This window comes from Diadema setosum, chromosome 9 (assembly GCF_964275005.1).
Source record: "Diadema setosum chromosome 9, eeDiaSeto1, whole genome shotgun sequence".
In the NCBI taxonomy this organism is placed as follows: Eukaryota; Metazoa; Echinodermata; class Echinoidea; order Diadematoida; family Diadematidae; genus Diadema; species Diadema setosum.
The window spans coordinates 7,348,956-7,370,697 of record NC_092693.1 but is presented as its reverse complement, the minus strand read 5'-3'; the positions used below and the strand labels follow the sequence as shown (position 1 = coordinate 7,370,697).

Genomic DNA, 21,742 nt, shown 5'->3' with positions numbered 1-21,742 from the left:
TTAGTATCGCTTTGTTTGACTTTGATATTTGAACACATCAGTGAAAGTTTGAGAAAAATCGGACAATCGGTGCAAAAGTTATGAATTTTTAAAGTTTTGGTGTTGGAACCGCTGGATGAGGAGACTACTAGAGGATATGACGTATGAGTGGACAACAATACAAAGAAAATATAAAGGATATTCTACAAAAATTCACTTTTCTAGAATTATGAAAGAGCAGTGGACCAACCGCTTTCAGAAAGCAGGGGGAATAATTGCTTCCCTTAACATATGTCAATATCAAGTTGATGGAATTTGTAATTTTTATGAAAAATTGATTTTTTTAGTATTTTCTTTATATTTTCTTGATATTGTAGTCCACTCATACGTCATAACCTCTAGTAGTCTCCTCATCCAGCGGTTCCAACATCAAAACTTTAAAAATTCATAACTTTTGCATCGATTGTCCGATTTTCTTCAAACTTTCACTGATGTGTTCTACTAATGTTGCTGCTTTCACTCAATCCACATTGTTCTTGGGGTTTATCTTCCCTTTAAATACAGCAGGGGTAGCGTTAATTTCTACATTGTACATAAAACAACCCAGCTGAAGACGATATAAATCAGTAATATTAAGAATACGGTTTTCTTTAAACAAGACATCAGTGTGTGATCTATAAGCGGTATTGCATATCAAACGCATCGCTCTTTTCTGCAAGAGAAGTACCCTGTCCATTTTTGTTTGTATTGCATTTCCCCATGCCATTACGCCATAATTAAGGTAAGGAAGAATAAGAGTTGAATATAACATAAGAAGCAGTGACTTGGGGAGAATCCGTTTAACATGATTAATAATGCCAATATTTCTTGAAACTATCTTACAAATATTATCAATATGACAATTCCAAATTAGCTTATTGTTAATTGTAATACCGAGAAATGTTGTAGTCTTGACTTCTTTAATGACAGAATTATCAAATATCACTTGTTCAGGTTTTTTTTTTTTTTTTTTTTTTTTTTTTTTTTGCGGCATTCAATAACCTGGGGAAAAAAAAATAAAGCTCTAACACCTCACCCTGAAAATATCGCATATAGATCTAGGCCTAATTCTAGTTCATGTTCCATTTCAGATTTGTTGGTTTTCCCCCGGTGTGACGAAACGCGAGCGTCGGCCGTACGCGAGTGCGCGCCGAGCCGGTCTTTTTTTTTTTTTTTTTTTTTTTTTTTTTCCTTTCTTTCTTTCTTTCTTTTTTATATACTGTTCTGTGTGTCTACTCCCGGCCCGAGTGTAACATCGATCTCTCACATCATCTCGCACTTACTGCACATGTATGATGGACTGCGCTGCGGCGAGCTCGCCCGACCTTTATAAAAAAAAAAAAAGAGCGATAATTATGTGTCTAGTTCCGTCTACGAAGAAACCAGGTGGATGTTACACGTGGGTCATTATTCTCTAAAATCTGCCAGGAAACGAAGATCCTCCGTCGATCCATTTCAGAAACATGTACGTGCACATAGTTGACAAGATTGTATCTTTTGAGATTGTTGAAAATAGAATACTTTTAGGAGCGTTAGAGATTTCATGCGTTTCAGTTTTGAAGTCGCATGTTAAATGACGTATAGAATGGTAGTAGTCCCGAACGTTTTGTTCGATGTGATGTTGGTAACGTGCAAATTTCACATAGGTCTAGCTCTATTGCATATTGAAATGTCGTGCTGTGTTTTTGTTTACATTCTTATTAAGCAAGTTGATAGTGTGTCACAACTAAGCCATTCCGGTTTAAATCTGGTTATTCGATCGTCTCAAATGATGACGTCGTAATTGATATAAACTAAGAGGTAGAGATTCTTCTAGTTAATTTACCACCACACTTCTGCAACGGCTGGACGCTCTGCCTCTGTGGTGCTGGATGTTGGACTTGGAAGTGCCTAGATCGATAGTCCTGGTACTATACTGCAGCACGCACGTACCGAGTCACAGTGTCAGTGATACTGTTTGGAATATTGCACTGTCCAATAAAATGCTACACTTCTTCTCTCGTTAGATTGAATTATTACCTCCATCGAGGGAGGAGGTTATGTTTTCATTTACTATTTGTTTGTCTGTGTAAAATTTACAAAATAACTCAAAAAGTTGGGCACGGATTTGGATGAAATTTGCAGGAAAGGGAGAGAATGACACAAGGAACAGATGCGTAGTACCATAGATGATTGATTTTTGGTAGTGATGTAGAATTTTGTATAGATTTTATGAAGATTTCCCGATATTTTGGCAGGTAGGGTCAATGAACTTGGGAGTTAAAGCTGCGCATTTTGAGGTTTTCATATGCGCACTAAGGTGTGTCTGTGCTCTAGTTTCTACGCTAAGGCGAGGCTTACCGCGCAGCTGAGGGTTTATGACGTAACAAAGGCTTCTCTATTGGGAAATAGGGCAATTTTTCAGCATGCATACATATGGCATGGGTGGAAATCACTGATCTCTGTGGAAGAGCAAGATCATCAGTCTACAGACAAGGCTCTTGTCCTTTTTTTTTTTTGTGTGTGTGTGTCAGTATCCTTCTATGTCTCCATCTTGTGTTCACTATCCGCAGAAGCCCACGAAAAAAAGGACAAGGCAACTCTGGCACCGCTGCTGGTTATAATGAGGTTCATTGGCCCCGCCCACTGGCCTGTCTGTCACGCGCATCGTGTCCAGATATAGCTTGCGCGTAAATGCGCTCTTCATGCTTTTACGTGCAGTACTCACGCTTGGTAAGCCTGCTGACAGGCACTTCAGAGAGCCAGTGGGAAATGTTCCCTTTGATTTTGTAACCACCCATGCATATCATCTGCATTGCGATCTTGATGCAAATCGTCCAAAATAAACAGGGCGGTATTTATGAAGCTGTCTCTATTGAGCTACAGAGGGCAGTATTGCTAATGGGGGGATGGAAAATACCACCAGTGCAGCGTGCTAGATCATCAGTGTGAAGTAGGTGCTTGGCGGAGGTCTGCGCTCTCAGAGTGCTTTTCTAATTTTATGTTTATTGATAATTCTTAATGATGCATTATATCACAAGTTAGGTAATCCAATATTAATGTGTCCTGCTGTATAGCAGCCTAGTGATGCCTCGATAATTCCCTAGTATTTACAAATTAATTCAGATAAGCTAAACTACAAGATGATCATGTTGATGCTGGCTTTAACATGTTTGAAATAAAAAAAGCACCAAGTTCAACCTCCCATTCCAAAATTCAACTGCACGCAAAAGCATAGGTTTTACATGTAGCTACTATATGAACTGATGAATTATGAGAACTATTTAGCAGTTTTACGTATGATCAGAGCTATACATGGGGATCGATACCTTTGTTATTTTGAATTCCATTTGACTTTAATCAAATAAAGAGCAGTGAAAAAAAAATCTGCAATGAAAATGTTCAATCATTTGTTGATGGATGTTTGCAAAATGCTCAGAGGCATATTTACCTACATGTAAGTTGTAGTTACCTATCTTGATACCAACAATATTCATTCTTTCAACACTTTATCATGTGGAAGAAGTTTGTTTTCCATTTGAGTTATTTTCATGTAATATGAATTTATTGATATATGAATAAATTACTGAAATGTGGATTTTACCAGAGACTTCGTTTCACACAGAAAAATTCTACCATGTTCTTTCAAGCCATAATGCCTGGAGTCTTTCAATTACATACTGTCAACTCTTGTTTCTTATGAGAATGAATAAAAAAAGTTTGCCACACACACCATTTATCTGTGTCACTTTCTTCATTTGTACATATGAAAGAATGAAACAAATAAACCAACCTAGTATTGTGCAGACTAGGTAATGAAGCATAAGTTTGGCTTTTATATATAATAATTGCATCGTCTGTGTGAAGTGTATGATTGTATATCACAAGTTTGTGTGTGCAAACAACCTTGCTCCCATTTAATGTTGTTCATTTAATGTTGTGTTTAATGGTGCACTTCATAAATATGCCCTATTACTGTATACTTTTTGAAAAGATGGACACTTACGTTGTGAGGATCTTGTTATTTTTTGTTATTATTCATGCTCTCATTTTAAGTAGCTCAAATATTTTTTGTTCTTTTGTATTTATTTTTCTTTTATTTCTTCCTTTTTTCCAGAGATGGTAATTTATTGAAAGGCCGCTGCATTTTTTGCTGTTTTTGGTGAGTACTTTATTCTTCACCACATTTTTTCCTTTCATTTGTATTTTTCCTATACTTTTTTGTTTATTTGACAAAAAAATATATTCTCATTATATGCTACCTAAATACTAAATTGCATACGTTGTTTCCATACATATGAAGATATCCGTGGCAAGGCATTTAATGATAATTCTGTACATCCCTTGTCTTTTGTGTCAAATTGATGACCTAAAATGTATTTTTTAATTTGTAATTCTTCTTTCATCATCACTTTCATGGTTTCTTTTTCCATACTTCTGAGCTGTTGTGTTTGTATGAATTTAAGTTTTGTTGTTCATCTGTGTATTTGGGTTCTCTGTGAATGATTTATCTTTTTAGAAGTTGCACAGTTTTCACCAACCCCCCGCCCCCCAAAAAAAAAAGTAACCTGGAAACAAAACAAACAAGATAAATATCGGTAATTGATACGGGTGATTTTTGGTGCATCAACAACAACAAAAATGGAAATATTAATGCTTGACTTTTTCCCTCTCTCTCATTGTGCATGCTTGTTTACAGTGCTCTATAAGAATAATGTTATCAAGGTAATAACAGGTACCAGGAACTTGTGATGCAGAATTTGTTAATGTTCTTGATTTTAAAGGGGATGGCTAGTAACTGATCTGTGGGAATGCTGGCGATGATAGTTCCAATCCTTGTGGGATTCATTTAAGAGTACATTATATATCTATTGTTGTGTGAAAATTATTTGCTTCAGAATGGTCTCATATTCAAGTAATGTGCAGTTTAATGTTTCCAGGTTAGCATGCCTGTACAGTGACGGGGCAATCGTTAACGGCTGTTAACGATCGCCCCGTCACTGTACAGGCATGCTAAACTGGAAACATTAAACTGCACATTAAGACCATTCTGAAGCAAGTAATGTTCACACAATAGATATATAATGTTCTCTTAAATGAATCCCACAGGGATTGGAACAATCATCCCCCGGCATTCCCACTGATTCCCACTGATCAGTTACTAGCCATCCCCTTTAATGACAACCAAACTCAAAGAAAGACAAAAAAGTGAGTGCTTAGCGAATGTACAGTGCAACAATTGGGAGAAGGGAGAAAAAAAAGTAAAGTTTGAAACCGCGCCATGTTCCCCAGTTACAGATTTTGCTAATTTTTGAGTGATTTCAATGGATCAGGTGCTCAAAGGGGTATGTCAAACATGGTGTGAGTCCATATTATTTTGTCAGTGATTGTTCCGTGTTTTATATATATATATATATATTTTCTAATCTATTGAAATCAGAGGTCAGTGACCTTTGTAGGTAAAGTCTGGGCCAATGTTATTCTTCACCTCCATGTTGATACTAATACTCTGGAGCGTTATGACCGTGTGTATTTGTGTGTGTGTGTGTGTATGTGTGTTTTATGTATGTTGTGATTATTACCCAGACATATACGCCCTACAACTAAATGCCTTTTACCACTGTCCTTATTCAGACATAATGCTCTGTCTCGTTAAGGGTCTAACCACAGGATATTGCTGCTATCCCACTATTGAGTTATTCGAGTGAAATTCACTGAAGGGCAACCACAATCTTATTACACATTGAACAGTCACATGAGTGCACAATTGAGGACATGGAGAAAAATGCCTTTGCTGTTCCCTGTGTGGCTGAGCCTGTTACTTTCAGTTACATGTATATTTCACTTTCATTTTGTTCGCTCTATCTCTCTCACGTCAATTGGACATTGGACTTACAACAGTCACCTCTTATTAGGAAAGCTTAGCATATTATTATTATGGTCCCATGGATGTCTATGTGGTGTAGAGGCTTATCCCCTCATACCAAAGGTATTTATTATTACATGTGTAATGTGGGGAGTTCCCAAAACCTCACTTCTTTTTCATGAACTTACCATTCAGTGATATAAGGCGGTCAGTAAGGACCACGTGGCACTGAATTGAATTGAATTGAATTTATTTGTTCAGCATAAAAAAAAAAAAACCCAGAGAATTACATTGATTAACAGTCATGACAAGCACAGAGTAGAGACAGATCTTTGGAATACATAAAGCTGAAGGGAAGCAGCCAACGAGGAATTCAAAGTTTCCTTAAAATCTGGCCGACCCACATAATCAAAAAAAAAAAAAAAAATGCATTGGTGGTAATCATTTTCATATTTTAAACGAGATGAAGAAATATACAGATGTAAGATCAAAACAACAAGAAATACAGCAATGATACACAAAACACTACATTTACATTACGAAGACAGTACAAACACAAAGTGAGTTATAATCATTAGATAAAATACATGTAATGCCAGCCAAGCATGTCAAGAACTTAGGAATAATAATTTTGTATGAAATTCTCCTTAAGTTTATGCGTGAACACATTAAAAGAGGTAACTTTACGAATATCATCTGGTATTGAATTCCATATAAGTGGACCTTGATAAAACACAGACTTCTGAAGTAACGATGTTATTACTTTTGGCATGTGAAAAATTCTCAGTGTTTCTGGTATGGTATGAATGAATATGGCAATTTAAAGTGAAGTAATGTAGCACTGAAAAGATTAGGGAAGTTTTATTCTCTTTAATGACATTGAAGTGCGGAGAGTCCAGCCCCGAGTATCTCTAAAAGCCACTTATTACCATTTGCAGCTGGGAAAAAAAACAAAAACAGCTTTAGTGCTTCAAAATAGTTCTAAAATGTGAGTTCAGTTATAGAAACACTCAGTGTAAAATTGTTAATCAGTATTTAATCAATGTTAAGTATTGCTAAATATACAAAATATGAACAATAGTTTTATTAAAATTGTTTTTCGAATAAACCGTCTACTGTTATGGTTTATTGAGGAAATAAGTGATATCTCTCCATATTTGTAGCTTTATTGTGAATTTTTTATATGGTAGGATGTTTAGTGAAGCAAGTGAACTATACTTATAAATGCATCAAATGTGGTAACTCCAACATTTTTGTAATCATTGGTCCCAATGGTAAACTGTGACTTTAAACTGGAGATTCTCCCCCCTGGACCCCTTAGCAAACTAGAGACTCGGATTACACAAACATGAGCAGCACAGTGCAATGTATTATGTATGCATAGTGTGAACATCATGAACACAAAGCACAGTGCCCCTTGTGGCTGGGGTCCAGGGCCTGCTGGAGGGCCCAGGAAGATCTTGGATTACAGCTATGCTCTCTTGTGCTATCTTTGCCTTATTTTTGAACATAAATGACAGAACTGTAAATCATCTCTGATCATTCAGTTTTTACTTTTAACCGTGGCCCTTTAAAATTTGTATACTAGTGTATACTAGTGTTGTGACCCTCTGCTTTCTCCTCTTGCCATAAGTGCAGTGGGAAGGCTACACATTGACCCTGTACACAAATCTTCATGAAGTTTCCTTGTTGGATGCGATACTAAAAAGAATGAGTTATATCCTCATGAAATGATAACATGATAGATTCATTTGTGACCAGTATTACAATTTCCTGAAAACTTGGAGTCATAAAATTCTGCCGTTTTCTTATTTAGGTCTGATGTCGGTGATACTTGATCCATTCTGATTTGGTGCAGAATTGCTATAAACTGTGAACACAGAGTGGTGAATCATAATTTTGATAATGAAAACTGACAGAGGGTGTGATCTGATTCTTGGTTATTTATGTGTCAAAATGAAGTCAAAATGAATCATTTACATGTGTGAGAGCTGCCAGATGACTGTTGTACTTTGTCCGAGTGAGAAATCTGCAGTTCATGTCAAGATGCTAATACCTACTACAAATGAGGACAGTGTTCAAGCAATGGCAATTTCTCAGGTACTCCTATAACAATAAATGAAGGAAATAAATTAAGAATGGAAGGGAATGAAGCCATCAATCAATCAAAAAAATTTTACATTCATTATTCAGAGGAAGAGAGTGATTTAGGGATTAAGTGGACTTTGTTGTTTTGAGATAGGGGACGTATGAGCATGTCTCATTGGCTGTAGTATACAGAGAAGGGAAATTTAATCATTGCATTGCATGTCCCATATAAGAAGAGGATTACAGTATGTACCAATTCACTTTTTTTTTCTTTTTTTTAACAAATATCGGCACATTCACCTTCAAGTGCCTTTTTGTCTTCCATGTTTCCTGGTTATCAATGAATGACATGACTGCAATTGAAATTTAGCAGAGACTCTCGACCAGTGATATTTTTTCAACAAAAGTGATTTTTGCTGAATCCAAATCTACATGTGCAAGTTTGAAAAAATGGCACACATATTACATTGCATGAAAATGACATAGAGTGTGACAGGGTGAGTTTGCTAGGGAAGGATAGTGTATGTACAGCATATATTTAGGGAGTCTAAATTTTCGTGAATCGGGACTTCCGACGTTTTTGCGATCATGGATTATAGTACTGAACGGAGAAAGGTATACATGCGCATCACATTCATATCAGGATCAGAGTTGATATTTTCGTGTGTCTTTAAATTTGCAAATAGCACCTGACTCGCAAAATTCGCGAAAATAAAAACCTCATGAAATATTCGCCGTATACAGTAGTTTAATATGTGTATTGAGAGATAGAGTAGAAGCATGATAGTAACCTTACACAGCAAACGATGATTCTAAGAAATTTGTCAGAAGTATATTGCATTAACATTAACCACTCATTCATTGCAAACAACTTGTTATACTCGTGTATTATCAACACAGTGTGCATTAATGCAATACAATCGATGTGTTGATGTTATTGTAACAATAGCCTATCATTGATAGCTAATTGTTACAATAATACAATGCCTATATACTCCATATTTTGCCGATATTACTCCCACGTTTGATTGTTGTTTTTTCTTCCCAGGAGTGTAAAGCCTAAGCCACGTCTGTATCTCCCTCTCTGTCGGCCATGCATCGTAACTACAACTCCGGCTACGGCCACCATGGCGGGCACCAGGGCCACCATCATGGGCCCCACCCGGGCGGACCCCACGGAATGGGCATGGGGATGGGGATGGGGATGGGGGGCATGGGGATGGGACTGGGGATGGGAATGCCCAACATGGGGCCACACCACAACATGGGGGGCGGGATGAACTACAACAAGTACCCCGCCGTCAGCAACTACACCAACGACATGTCCCCCACGGCCAAGGCGTCGCGTGTCTTCGTCGGCAACCTCAACACGTACACACGCAAGGAGGACCGGAAGAATATCATGGAGCTGGTGATGGAGACGTTCATGAAGTACGGCCGCATCCGCGGTATCTCCATCCACAGCGGGTTCGGCTTCGTGCAGTTTGAGACCAGTGAGCAGGCCAAGAATGCCATTAGGGGTGAGCAGGGAAGACTGGTCAAGAATCAACCACTGGGTGAGTTTCCTTGACAGAGCTCTGTCCTTCATGAATCTACTCTCTTTCTGCAAGTCATGGAAATATCCACTCATTCTATTTCTCTCTCTGTCTCTCTCTCTTTAATCATAGGTACATATGTACCAGCAGAGCTTAAACTTCATTTTTAGAGTTTCATGATTTATTGAAGTGCTGCAGGACAAAGTAGAGATGTTGCAATTTTCTTTTAGCAATTTTTAGATATGCTTACATTGCCCACTAAATGTAGGGCTATAATTATCAAGAATATATTGTATTATGACCATGGATTTTATATCATCATGTGTTTACAACATTACATATCATTTGACATTCTAACATCTAAAGAGGTTTCTTATCAAGATTCCTTTTTACCACATCATGATAAACCATGTACTTCATATCCTTTACATATAAAATTATCTTCTTCTTTCTAAATGTTTCATGTTGTAAGTAGAAAAAAGAAAACATGCAGTGACAAAATGATCATTTCATCATCGAAATGGTCATTGATCGAAATGGTCATGGTTCATTGATGAAATGACTGATTTTATAACGAAATAGGCCATGGAACACTTGGCATCCCATAAAAAACTACGGTCTTTGTCCATGGTTTAAACCATGGTTTAAACCATGGTTTCAGTTGTACCATCTTCGTGAATTCGGGCTATAGATTTTCATGTCATGCTGTATGTATTACTTTCTGACAGGTGCTTGCCTGCTGTTCTGTTTTCATGCTTGTTACAAGAGGTGTTGCTTTATATCAGAAGACTTCTGTGCAGTCAATCATGGATGCATACAAATGTCTGGAATTTTATGGGAAATGTGCCCTGACAAATCCTTCCTTTCTTTACAGATTTATACCTTGCAAGTGATCCAGACATGAACAGACCAAAGGGTTTCAAGAAAGTTAACCATGACTGCGGATATGTGTGAGTATCAAATGATTATTGGTGGTGTGCTATAGGGATTAGAGATCAATGCAATTTCATGGTGCAAATTTGTATGAGAGGAAATGCAATGGCTGAATACTTGTGACAGTGTTCATCTGGGGGAGCTGTTTGAATAAGGAGTCATAGTTTCGCATGAGCTTAGCGGAGTGGTTAAGACCACATGAGTAGACTTTGAGCTTCCGCTTTGATATCCTCTTTGCAATGTCTTTTTGAGGAGACTTGAAGCTGTTGGTCCCATGTGTTAGAAAGCCGTACCCTGAGCACATCAAATAACCCACTCAACTTCTCTCATTGAGATTAGGGAGAAATCCTAGTGAAATGGTCAAATATTCAAAAAAAAAAAAGAAAGAAAAAGATAATAACATCTGATACACTTGGGTGATAAGGTCTATGGGTGACAGTCCCTAAGTTGACTCTATGCTGCCCGGCAGACTAGGATCAAAGAATTAGCAGTAATATTGTAATAATCCTGTCGGCAGCCTTAAGAGACAAATTGAGACAATGCAAATTGTAGTGAACTTGTATCAGGAATTCTGGCTCTTCTACAGATTTTCATTTTCTCTGTTGTAATTGTCTAGTTTGGTTTTGTTTTGTGTTTGCTGACAGAGCGTACGTCGATCCTTCCACTCTGCCCACCATTCCAGCCAAGGGACCTACATCTCAGAAGAAGAGGCACAGGCTCACAAAGAGTGGGGACGGTAGGTTTTGGATGTGGTCTTCATCTAGCAGTGATGATACTCCCAGTGATGCTGACATGGACAAACAAAGGAGGCAGAAGCTGTACAGCTTGTCGTGCTCCTAGCTCCCTTTTCCTAGGAGAAAAACCAAACATATTAGCCAACCAAGAGTTAAATCTGATGGACATTGTTAACCAAACAGGAACAATATCACATTCATCAAAATACTTGCCTGAAAATCATCCACCCACCCCAGAAAACAAAGGAAAAAAAAAAAACAGAAGCAAAAAAGATAAAAACAAAGAGCGGAACAGAAGTGAGGAAGAGATAGTGAAAGCAGCCTTGCTGTGTGTTTGTGAGTTCAGGCTTAGCCTGTGATCAAGACTTCCTGCCCCACACCAAAGGGGAAAACATATTGGCATGACTGTGTTTAACCAATATTAGAGCAGACACCTCTTTGCTAAAAGCTTTGTTATTTATGTCATGCAATCAGAAATGCGTATGAGAACATGCCCGGGTATCCAAAGTCGAGTTGCATTATAATACATTTAGGTGACATTGACTGTGTCACTGCACTTTAATGGACTGCAGAGTGTATGCATACAATAATGTGTGCAACGTTTGTATACAGATTAAGATACTCAAAGAAGTACTGATGTGGCCCTTGATTTCCTTTTGACATTGATGGAGTTCAGTTCAAATTAAACTTCATTTGATAGTTTGAGAAAACAAAAATTATCAAAAAATATGAGCTGAAGATTATGCTAGGATTGACAGACAAATAGAGTCCCAGGCAGAAAGAACCTGTTGAAATGCAGTGGCATGCAAGAGTGGCAGAAAAGAAATCTTCACGACATTGGTAATAATAATGATTGTAATGGCTACTTGCTATTTTCATGGAAAAGCCCAAGGGTCTTCCAAGAAGTGAAAATGGAAAATGATACAAATAGGGACCATTGCACAACAAGCAAACAATTTAGAACAGAACAAAATGTTTTTATGCTAAATTGAAAGGTGCAATTTTAGCTTAATTTTGAATACTTCATTATCGTGAGATTCCTGAATACGTATGACAATTTATTTCAAAATAATGGATATGCATGAACAAATACCGATCCCCCATTTGGTTTGATCCTTTGTTACAACATATGAAATGGAGTTAGATGAGCGTAGCTGCCTAACAGAGGTATATTACTGAACAAGAGAACCATCATAGTGGTAGTCACATGCAAATCATGATATTCCATGTGAAAATTGTGTCAGTTGTAAATAAAAAAAAAAATATATATATATATATATATATTTCATATTATTAGTTGTCAGTTGTTATCTAAGGAAGTCTTTTTTGTGACAGGAAGAGAAACTTTGATTTTGCTTGACGCTTTTCTGTTCCATTCCCCCCTCCCCCATTCCATAGAGCCACAGAGCTGGGTGTGTGTTTTCTGCCAACACGAAGCCATCACTGCCTGGGAGCTGATGAAGCACGCCTCGGCGATCCACCAAACCCAGATCTACGACATGGGAGGCGTCGAGCAGCCCAAGGCCGAGGGACAGGAGGCCATGCAGACGCAGCAGCCGATGATGTAAGATCCCTCCTACATCGTCGTTGTCGTCATCGTCATCGTCGTCGTCGTAGCCCCACTTGACACAGCAAGAATGAAAAAGGACTGAGAGAAGTGAAAGGTTGAAGGGAACAAACCGTCAAGGCCGCCATCTGCTAGGAATTAGTAACCACCACCACCACCACCACCACCACCATGGCTATGGCATGTGTAAAGTCGCCAGACAGTGCTCCTGTTTGTTTGTTTGTTTTTTTGTCTCATTGTCTCTCTCTCCCCTTGTGCGACTGAAAATGCCTGTCAGATGGTGGTCCAGGGTGATTTTGGAGGTGTGCAGCTAACGACCAGGGGTTTCTTAAGTGGCCTTGTGACCCTCATGTTTGTTGGTATGTGTTTATGTCTTTTGTTGTTGTTTTGTTGTTGTTTTTTTCTCCATTTGTGATTGACTAGTGCATCTCAGATGGACTGTTAGCTGGGAGTACCAATGGGATTCTGTCAACTCTTGGTGATTTTGGACTCCTTCTGCACAGGACCTTAATGTTGAATTGCCATTTGGGCCTGTGGCTCAAAAAAAAAAAAAAAAAAAAAAAGGCAATTCTAAAAACCTAAAATAGTTGAGGTCATGTGTAGGCTTAGATAATCCTCAATATTTCTCCACGGTACTTAATAGACATGACATGCAAATTAGGATGTCTACAGGGGGAATTGCTGGTAGTAAAGATTGATTGACCTTCGCATGACTCTACAGAAATTTGATTTCATAACACTAATATTCTTCAGATCACCTACATTGCTGGTAATGATACCATGCCAATTTAGTGTCAGTCCTGTTTGAGATAGCATGTTCATGGTCATGCATACCACCAGTAAGAATATCTTTCCTTCACATGAAAGCCTGCGATGAAAAGTAGGCACTAGTTTTTCCCTTGTATTTGCAGTTTTTCCTGACATTAGCATTATGATCATTAACATGCCAGCTTAAATGACAATGCCAGCTGTTACAATTTGGCACTAAAAATCAGAACTCAATCTTTGCGTGGAGCACGGTCATTTGTCTGCCATCATCAGTGCTTTTTTGAAATTATCTGTGTGCTACAGAGAAGCAGCTAAAGTTGTATGTATTTATGTCAACCTGAGTATAGCAACTCGAAAAAAAAAAATACAGAAATCCAGCATAGCTGGTAGGCCTATGTGTAGTGTAATCACATATATGTTTCTTTTAATAACAGGGGCTTGCCCTAACAAGGTGTCTACCAATTCCAGGAATGACAGTGTTGATTAACTGTATCAGGTTTTTCATCTCTGTCACAAAGCAAACAGATTATTGAAAATAAAGTGCATTCTGCATATCAAGTTAAGGAATGCCCATCTATTTATAGAATGCCTATTCATAGATTGAAGCACAGCACACAACACTACACATGCATACACATACACATAGGAGGATTAGAAGTAAAGTATGATGACATATACAAAGAATGTTTTTCTGTGCCGCAGAGATTCTATAATTCGTTGCCTACAGGTCACAGATGAAGGAGCTGAATTTTTAAAGTCCCTTTTCTCTGCAAGATCTTGCAAGATGGATGGTATGACTTGCAGGGGCCAATAAGAAAACCAAAGGACATGTATGTGCCATAATAGCCAAATTTTTTATGAAAAACAAAATAGAAACAAAAGAGAAAGAAAGTTCAAATACTAAACATGTGACTTTGGTGGGGGAGCTGTTAATAAGGGACCCATATCAGTTATTGCTCTTTTTTCAATTTCTGTCATGTTATCTATTCAAGAGGTCACGTCAAGTTCCCAGACCAGTATCTTGCTAAGCCGTGCAAACCTTTGCACAAAGCATGTATCATGATTGATGCCGTATGTATGTGTATTCACGTGGTCCGGATTATACTGGTAGATAGATATTCTCTGTGATACAGGATACAGGAATGACTTTTGCTGGTCATGAAAATTTATTGTTTGCTTCTTTCTTTTTTTTCTCATGTGATTTGTGTCATTTATTCATTATTCGATATTTGCCGTCATTTTTAAGCTCTAGATTAGATCATGCTAGTATTAATTTTTTTTTTCTGCATTTTTTATTTCCTTCTTGTAATTGTAAGATTAAGATTTATTTACTCTGCATATACAGTAAGTATGCTGTAGTGGATTATTGTAGGTAATGGTTTATTTTTCTGTAACTGATCGCATGTAACAAGTTTATTGTGAGTAATGATTATTCTAAGTCATGGTTTATTATCTTTAACAGTTTATTATCTTACACGTTTGTTTCTTTGTCTCATTTATTTAGTTCAGACAAGTCATGTAGACCAACAGTGCTGGCCTTTTCTTCTTACGACTATTTTCTTTCTCTTTTTTGCCAATTTCAAGTTCGCTATGGTACATCATGTCATTTTTATATTCCTCACACTGTGTCGAATAGCACTAGTACTATTGATACCTATAATCTCTATCTGTAAATAGTGCAGTACAGAAGTTTATCGTACTGATAGCTTCACAAATTGATTGACCGACAGTGCACACTATATACAGATGTCTGAAGATCAGACATGTGTTGCTTGTGGAAGGCACGTGGCATCTTGTGGGAAGTCCAAACCGCGTTGAATTTTGGTTTTCGCTTGATTAGATTGTGTCTTTTTTTTTCAGAGGAGGTAATTGAGATGATGGATGATGTCGAGGTTTCGTTACCACCCAGTTTCACTTTCATCATGATTTGAAGGAGAACCTGGTATAAAAGCTACTTCACTTTCAACAGTGTAGACTGCGTACTGGTTTTGAGGCATGTCTTGTATTAGACTCAACCAAAAAAAAAAAAAAAAGAAAAAGAAGGAAGATTTAAAAAAAAAAAAAAAAAAAACTGTACATCTTCCATGTCTGTCTTACATGATATTACTGATGATGTCAAATCCTATTCAAAGTCCCATTGGGGGCTCTGTATGATTCTTTTAAAACCTTGATAATGAATAGTCCATGCTTAAATTCTCTTGCTGAAAATGGCACCCCAAAGAGATGGGTCAGTGTGTGGATGACCTAACAGTATTAAGAAGAAAAAAAAAACATCAGGAGAAAAGGGGTTACTGTAGACTGCTGAAAAAAAAAAAAAGGAAAAAAAAAGATGCAGTTAAAACTCAGATCTGTTTTTCTGTGGCAACACGGCCAGTTCTATGGTTAAGCAGCTCAGATTTGACTTCTCTTCATCAGAGTATTGTAAAACTGAATGTGAATATCCCTCCCACAAGTGGCTGGTCAGAACTCACTTTGCTTCCTCTGGTATGCTGTCCATGAAATTCTGAAGGAATCATGTGAATGTATTTCTAGATTTTGTTGAATTGATTTCACAGAGTTATCATGGATGTTCACTAAATGTGCATTGCCTATGTGATAATGGAGTGTAGGACTTTATGGAGTTTGTGTGTAGAAATGGCAGTCTTTCACAACCATCAAATTCAGCTGTACATGTATAAAATTAAAACATAAAAAAAAAAAAAAATAAATATGAAAGTTGTGTATGGGGCCAAATTTCTGCTGTAGAGAAGAGCGATGAAATGTAAATACAGAAGGGAAGCACAAAACTGGGCTTCTAGTTCCGAAAGTTCTCGAGGGAAAAAATATACCACAAACTTTTCCGTAGTTAAATGGGATTATTGATTCCAAATGAGACTGCACCTTTGTAGTGTAACAGATGACATAGTCAATGAGCAGTTGTCTCATCAATGCATTCATGAAGATTTTTACAGTTTTCAGTCAGATTCACCAAAAATTCATAAGAAGGCAGCTAGATAAAACCAAATAAAGACTTTAAAAGTGTTGCCATTCGTTTTCTAAATTCAAACATTCCTTTTTAGTGTTTGCTTTGCCACCAAATTAGATATCTACTTTTAACTGTGCATGACTTTATGTTCCACTGTTTTCTAAGTCAGATGACATGCCATTGAAAGGGGGGGGGGGGTTGTTTTCAAAAGTTGATGTTACATGAAATTTTTCCTCATTTTGCATCATCTTGTATTTTGGGGAACTGTTTGTTCTTGATGGACAAGGTGCAACATATGAAGGGATGAAGTCTGATTAGCCTATCGTCATTGATGGTAAATTTTCAGTCCATTTTCTCAAGCATTGCTAGCAATACTGAGTATTAGATATCTTGGCTGTAAAGTTCAATTTCAGCTGTGAAGATGAGATGCAGGAGACAACACTCAGTATTAACCCGTTGAGGACGAGTCCCGAGTATACTCGGGCAGGTGTCTATGGGAAATGCGTGTTGTAGCAAAATCAAACCGTCCTCAACGGGTTAATAGCGGCCTCTCATGTTTATTCGTAGAATACAATGTTCTCAACACCCGACCCAAATGCACTTTTCACATCTTACTCTTAAAGAATGAGGAGAGACTGCTTGACTGACAGCAAGGTGTTGGATCAGTTGGAGGACAGACTTATGTTTATTAGATGGGTGCCAAAGAATAGAACTGTGCTTGCAGGCCCCACACTTGTGCATTGATTTAATATACCATTCACAAGATGCAGTGGCTGAGCAGCACACACATACAGTCTCTGTGTGTACACTCTCTGTATGAGACACACACACACACACACACACACACATGAATGAATTAATTGCCGACACACTTGATCACAGTGCACAAGTTGGCAAGATGTATACCGGTATATGTATGTTAGTGCCATAGGGCTGCATTGGAGATTTTCTGTCACAAAGCCAGCCACCATGCAGTCACTTTGTGTGAGCAATGTCACAGATGGTCCACATAGCACCCTCCAGTAAAGACTATTTTGTGCTTTGTTACACAATGCTTGATATTGTAATGTGATACACAGGTTACTAGTACTTTAACTGACCCTCTTTATTGCAGAAGCCAAATGCCAAAAGATTGTGAACAACTCAGCAATTAATGCAAACAGGCCAACAAATATCATCCAAGGACATTATTTTATCATGCACTGCTGGTTAGTGACACATCCAAATCTATTGCTAATTCTACTTCTAATGATGTGTCATGAACCACCTATTTTCACCTGCTTCTCGTTGTAATAATTCTAATAGGGCTTATAGGAATTTGCTCTGTCTGCATAAGAAGGTGCTAATCCAGGCAAGCCTCTCGCAAATCATGGGTTGATTGATCAAGTAGTACAGGCTATTTGGTGACGGATGGATGCATAAAGTTTTGAAATATATTCAATCTATTATCTCGTTTTCCCTCGACCCAAAGTATTACTCCAACTTTGCTGTTCATACTGGTGTACATTTTCATGTATTTGTATAGCTGAAAAAAACAATGTCCACATAATCTCTAATATACGTATGAGATCTCATAGCCTGCACTCTACATGTAAAGACAGCTGCACACACTACCAGCTATTTTGAAAATGCTTCATGATTAAAGATACATTCAGCTTTCATTATGTTTATTAAACAGATTGAAGACTGAGTGGAAGTTGTTGCTAATTCTATGTCCGACCTTGGACATTTATGGTAGTACATTGCATGTTTATTATTCAAGTGCCCTTGTCTTCTTGTAGAACAGTCGGCCTCGTCACACCAGTCTTTAGAGTTTTGAAGAAATTGGCTGAGGAGAATTTTTGTGATACCTCCTTCATGCTCCAGATCAGTATTCATGTTTGAAGTCCGATATCCTGCAGGTTGAAACCCTTCTTTTCAGGTCCCCAATGATTTGAGTCAGGCAGGGTTCACTTGTATCCTTTTGCCGGTAATGTATTAAAAGCTTCTTGAATCCTCAACATCACGATCGCAAATAAATGTTTAGTGTTGTGAGGCCGTATCTTGTCTTCAGAGGGATGCACATTCATGGAGATTTTTTTTTCCTTCTGTGGATGTGTTATGGTGTCGATTTCAAAACCTCCCATTCATTCTCATCAGCTTCCATACTAGCCAAAATACACACACACACACACACACACACACACAAAGAAGGGCAATATGCCCTCATGAAAGACTGCTATGGGTTATTATTGATTGAAGTTTGATGGAATGATAAAGATACCCGACTCTTCTGTGACACAAAGTTGGGGAAAATCCTGGATGGTTTCTGTTGAAAATTGATACCTGTAGTTGTTTTCTATGCCACCACAGTTTGTTTACTTTTAGGAGAATTGCAACCGAGCAACCCCCAACTGAATTTTGATTGGTTCAGAATATGAAGTCCTATCTGTTTGGATGTACTATGCATGACTTTGTCCCTGCATTGTTGACAGGATTTAAAAAAAAATCAGCATTACACTACAGCAATGAGAGCAGACCAGTTTATAAACATAGGATGTACATGATTACCAGTAGTGTCTTGGTTGGATTGATTGTTGGTATAAGGCGAAAACTGAGTCCGGGAAGTATTTTTGATAAAAACAGCGCAAGGAGAATGCGACTCGAGCTTCTGCTTATACTTAGATGTATCATTATTACATGTGTATAAAATAACATCATGTACAGCAGACGTATCGGCACTCTATGTAACGAAATATGGCAACCATATGTATGTTACATTGAGAATGTTAATAAACGTTGGAATGTTCATAGAACACCAAATATTGTTGTCACTGTTGTCGTTTTTCTCTGTGGAACTCTGATAACAATTTACTATGATTATACAGTCCGACCTCTCCCATCCAGGCGTGTGGGGACCGGCGCTCATCCGAATATGGGATATGGCCGGATATGGGAGCCGGATATGGGAGACTCAATGTTTTAATACACGCAGCTCCCGAAGAATGGTTGCCTATACCATGCCTGATTCTATGAAAAGTTTTCTGTCCATGTTCTTGCGGTGATTTGGGGGTAGTGAATGTCTGAATGCATGTTATTTAGATGAAAATTAGATGTGAATGTATGTTAGGAAATTATGTTGAATAATACATGTATGTAATTTGTGTGAGCTTTTGTAGGAATTCTGTTTTGAGTTTGAAATCCCCCCTTTCCCCGTAATTGTTAAGATTGAAAAAAAAAACAACAACAACAACAAAAAAACACACCAAGATTGCATCCGGATAATAGAGAGATGTGGATAAAGGGAGGCCAGATAGGAGAGGTCAGACTGTATGTACTTCTTGTCACTATATTCTACCCTAATGAGCCTTCAGCTTAGGATAACAACACTGACATTTGACTGAATTGTCTAAGCAAGCATGTCTTGTGTAAGATGGAATGAAACTGCGGGGAGGAGAGAAACAAGATGTATATAACCTATTTGGTTTCACCATACAGTCTATTATAAAGAGGATATAAGTATCATAAATTATACATGTAGCATTACTTCAACAAATTTGTGGGCATGTGACATTGTGAGATAATGCTTTGTACATACTGTCTCTGCTTTATATGTATTTTTCTAGCATGATGCATTAATTTTTGTTTTGAAATCAAAATACTTGTTACAATATCAGGTCTTGAAGTTTCATTGTAAGATTTAATTGAAAAAGAGAAGCTGCACTTAAAAAATGAAAAGAACACAACTCTAAAACAATAACCGCACAAACAAACAAATGGACATTTATTTTGTCTATATTTACTTGAGGTAAACAACATACATCATATAATTACAATGCCTCAGTAATTTGATACAATAATAAATTCTGCTTGTTTAATTAGCAACCAGGATATTTTTATGCTGCCTGAGCAGAGTTGCGAGGTCTCCCTGATTCTGCAAAGAGGGACTGTATATGCCATATATTTAGAGTCTAATTTTTTGCCAAACATGAATTCCCGTCTACTTTCTGAGAGGTTAAAATGGCAATCATGGATAACGGTATTATCACATACCTTGTTTATGTATTGCATACCAGTATGTGTACACATGCTTGTCAAATTCTTGTATGGATCAGAATCTTTATTTTCACGTGTTCATAAATTTGCTAATAGCACCTGCCTTGCGAAATTTGTGAAAATTAAACATCCTGCGAAATACATGTATATGGCGTACACAGTAGCTTGGCCCTCAACGTACAGCCAGAGCATATTACTTGCCACAAAGAACAGTTATCAATGAAGAAGAAAACTGTTAACAGTACCCACCACATGCAGGTGAGAAATTTGCATCAGAAGAGATGTCATTCACCGTCAAATCACAGAGGACGATGTTCTGTTCCCCTGCTTGCTGCGGCTGAATGACAGACACGTCCCTGAAGGTCGATGTGGCAAGAACACCACCAACCCAGAGCACCGATTTTCACCAAAGAGGAAAGCCCTGCCCAAGTTTCAGTCAACACTGGCCCAGAGCCACTTGTTAGTCATATATCACTGCCACCAACTAGGAAGCACTGAAGGACACTACTGCAGTCAGGGCCCTTCACAGTGGATGATATGCCCACCTCAAGAGGAAGACGCACAAGACAGTAATGGCAGCAGTGGTGTTAAGGAGTGCTCCTCCACATGGTGCCAAGATAAGGACTGACCCTGTCACTTTTCTCCCTTAATATGAAAGAAGTCATCGATAAGGGAAATCCTACAATTGCTCAGCTAGGGAGCAACCGAAGAAATCTATATAAGCAATGTTTCTTTCACTTCTTCTAAATGGTCCTTAGACCAATTTTGACTCCGCAGAGTCAGAAAGCTTTTGTCTGGTTTAAACATTTCAAATAGAAACATTCCATGATGTCACACTAGATATGATGTAGCATTATTAACCTCAACTGATCTCAAAGGTGCTGCTGTTGTTTATTCCCCAAATGCCCTTGATCAAGGCATGGCAGCGGTGCATCTTAATTTGGTGAGGAAAGAAAAGAATCAATGATTCAATTGTGTACCATTTTTGCTATGCTCAAACCCTTGGGCCTTTACAGAGGAGGTCATGGAGTTTTTTTAAGATCAAGATCAAGGTAAGACACCTAAACACATGAAATGATATCAGAGAAAGAGCCAAGATAATGCAAAGAGAAAATTAAAGATGAGCAGCGACACCCAAAGATGGAGGTGTCAGATCTGAGGTAACGTAGAAAGAATAATTAATTAAGTGTGCAGGCTCTGTCCCATGTTCCGAGTGGTAGACCAGAGGAGACTGAGGGAACTGCTAATCATTCA

General features: G+C 37.9%; 1 protein-coding gene across 2 annotated transcripts in view; it reads left to right on the top strand.

The window, feature by feature from the left end:
* Nucleotides 1-13,269, top strand: part of LOC140232902 (heterogeneous nuclear ribonucleoprotein C-like 1) — a 281,840-nt gene extending 268,571 nt beyond the window's left edge. Inside the window, exons 1-6 of one of the 2 annotated variants that reach the window (XM_072313013.1) lie at nucleotides 1,401-1,483; nucleotides 4,115-4,159; nucleotides 9,000-9,507; nucleotides 10,361-10,436; nucleotides 11,064-11,155; nucleotides 12,552-13,269. In XM_072313013.1, coding sequence (XP_072169114.1) covers nucleotides 9,045-9,507; nucleotides 10,361-10,436; nucleotides 11,064-11,155; nucleotides 12,552-12,721 — 801 coding nt within the window. In that variant the 5' untranslated portion in view covers nucleotides 1,401-1,483; nucleotides 4,115-4,159; nucleotides 9,000-9,044 and the 3' untranslated portion in view covers nucleotides 12,722-13,269. Of the gene's footprint in view, nucleotides 1-1,400; nucleotides 1,484-4,114; nucleotides 4,160-8,999; nucleotides 9,508-10,360; nucleotides 10,437-11,063; nucleotides 11,156-12,551 lie in introns of those variants that run through there. The other variant, XM_072313014.1, reaches the window with a different exon arrangement.
* Nucleotides 13,270-21,742: the final 8,473 nt, after the last annotated feature.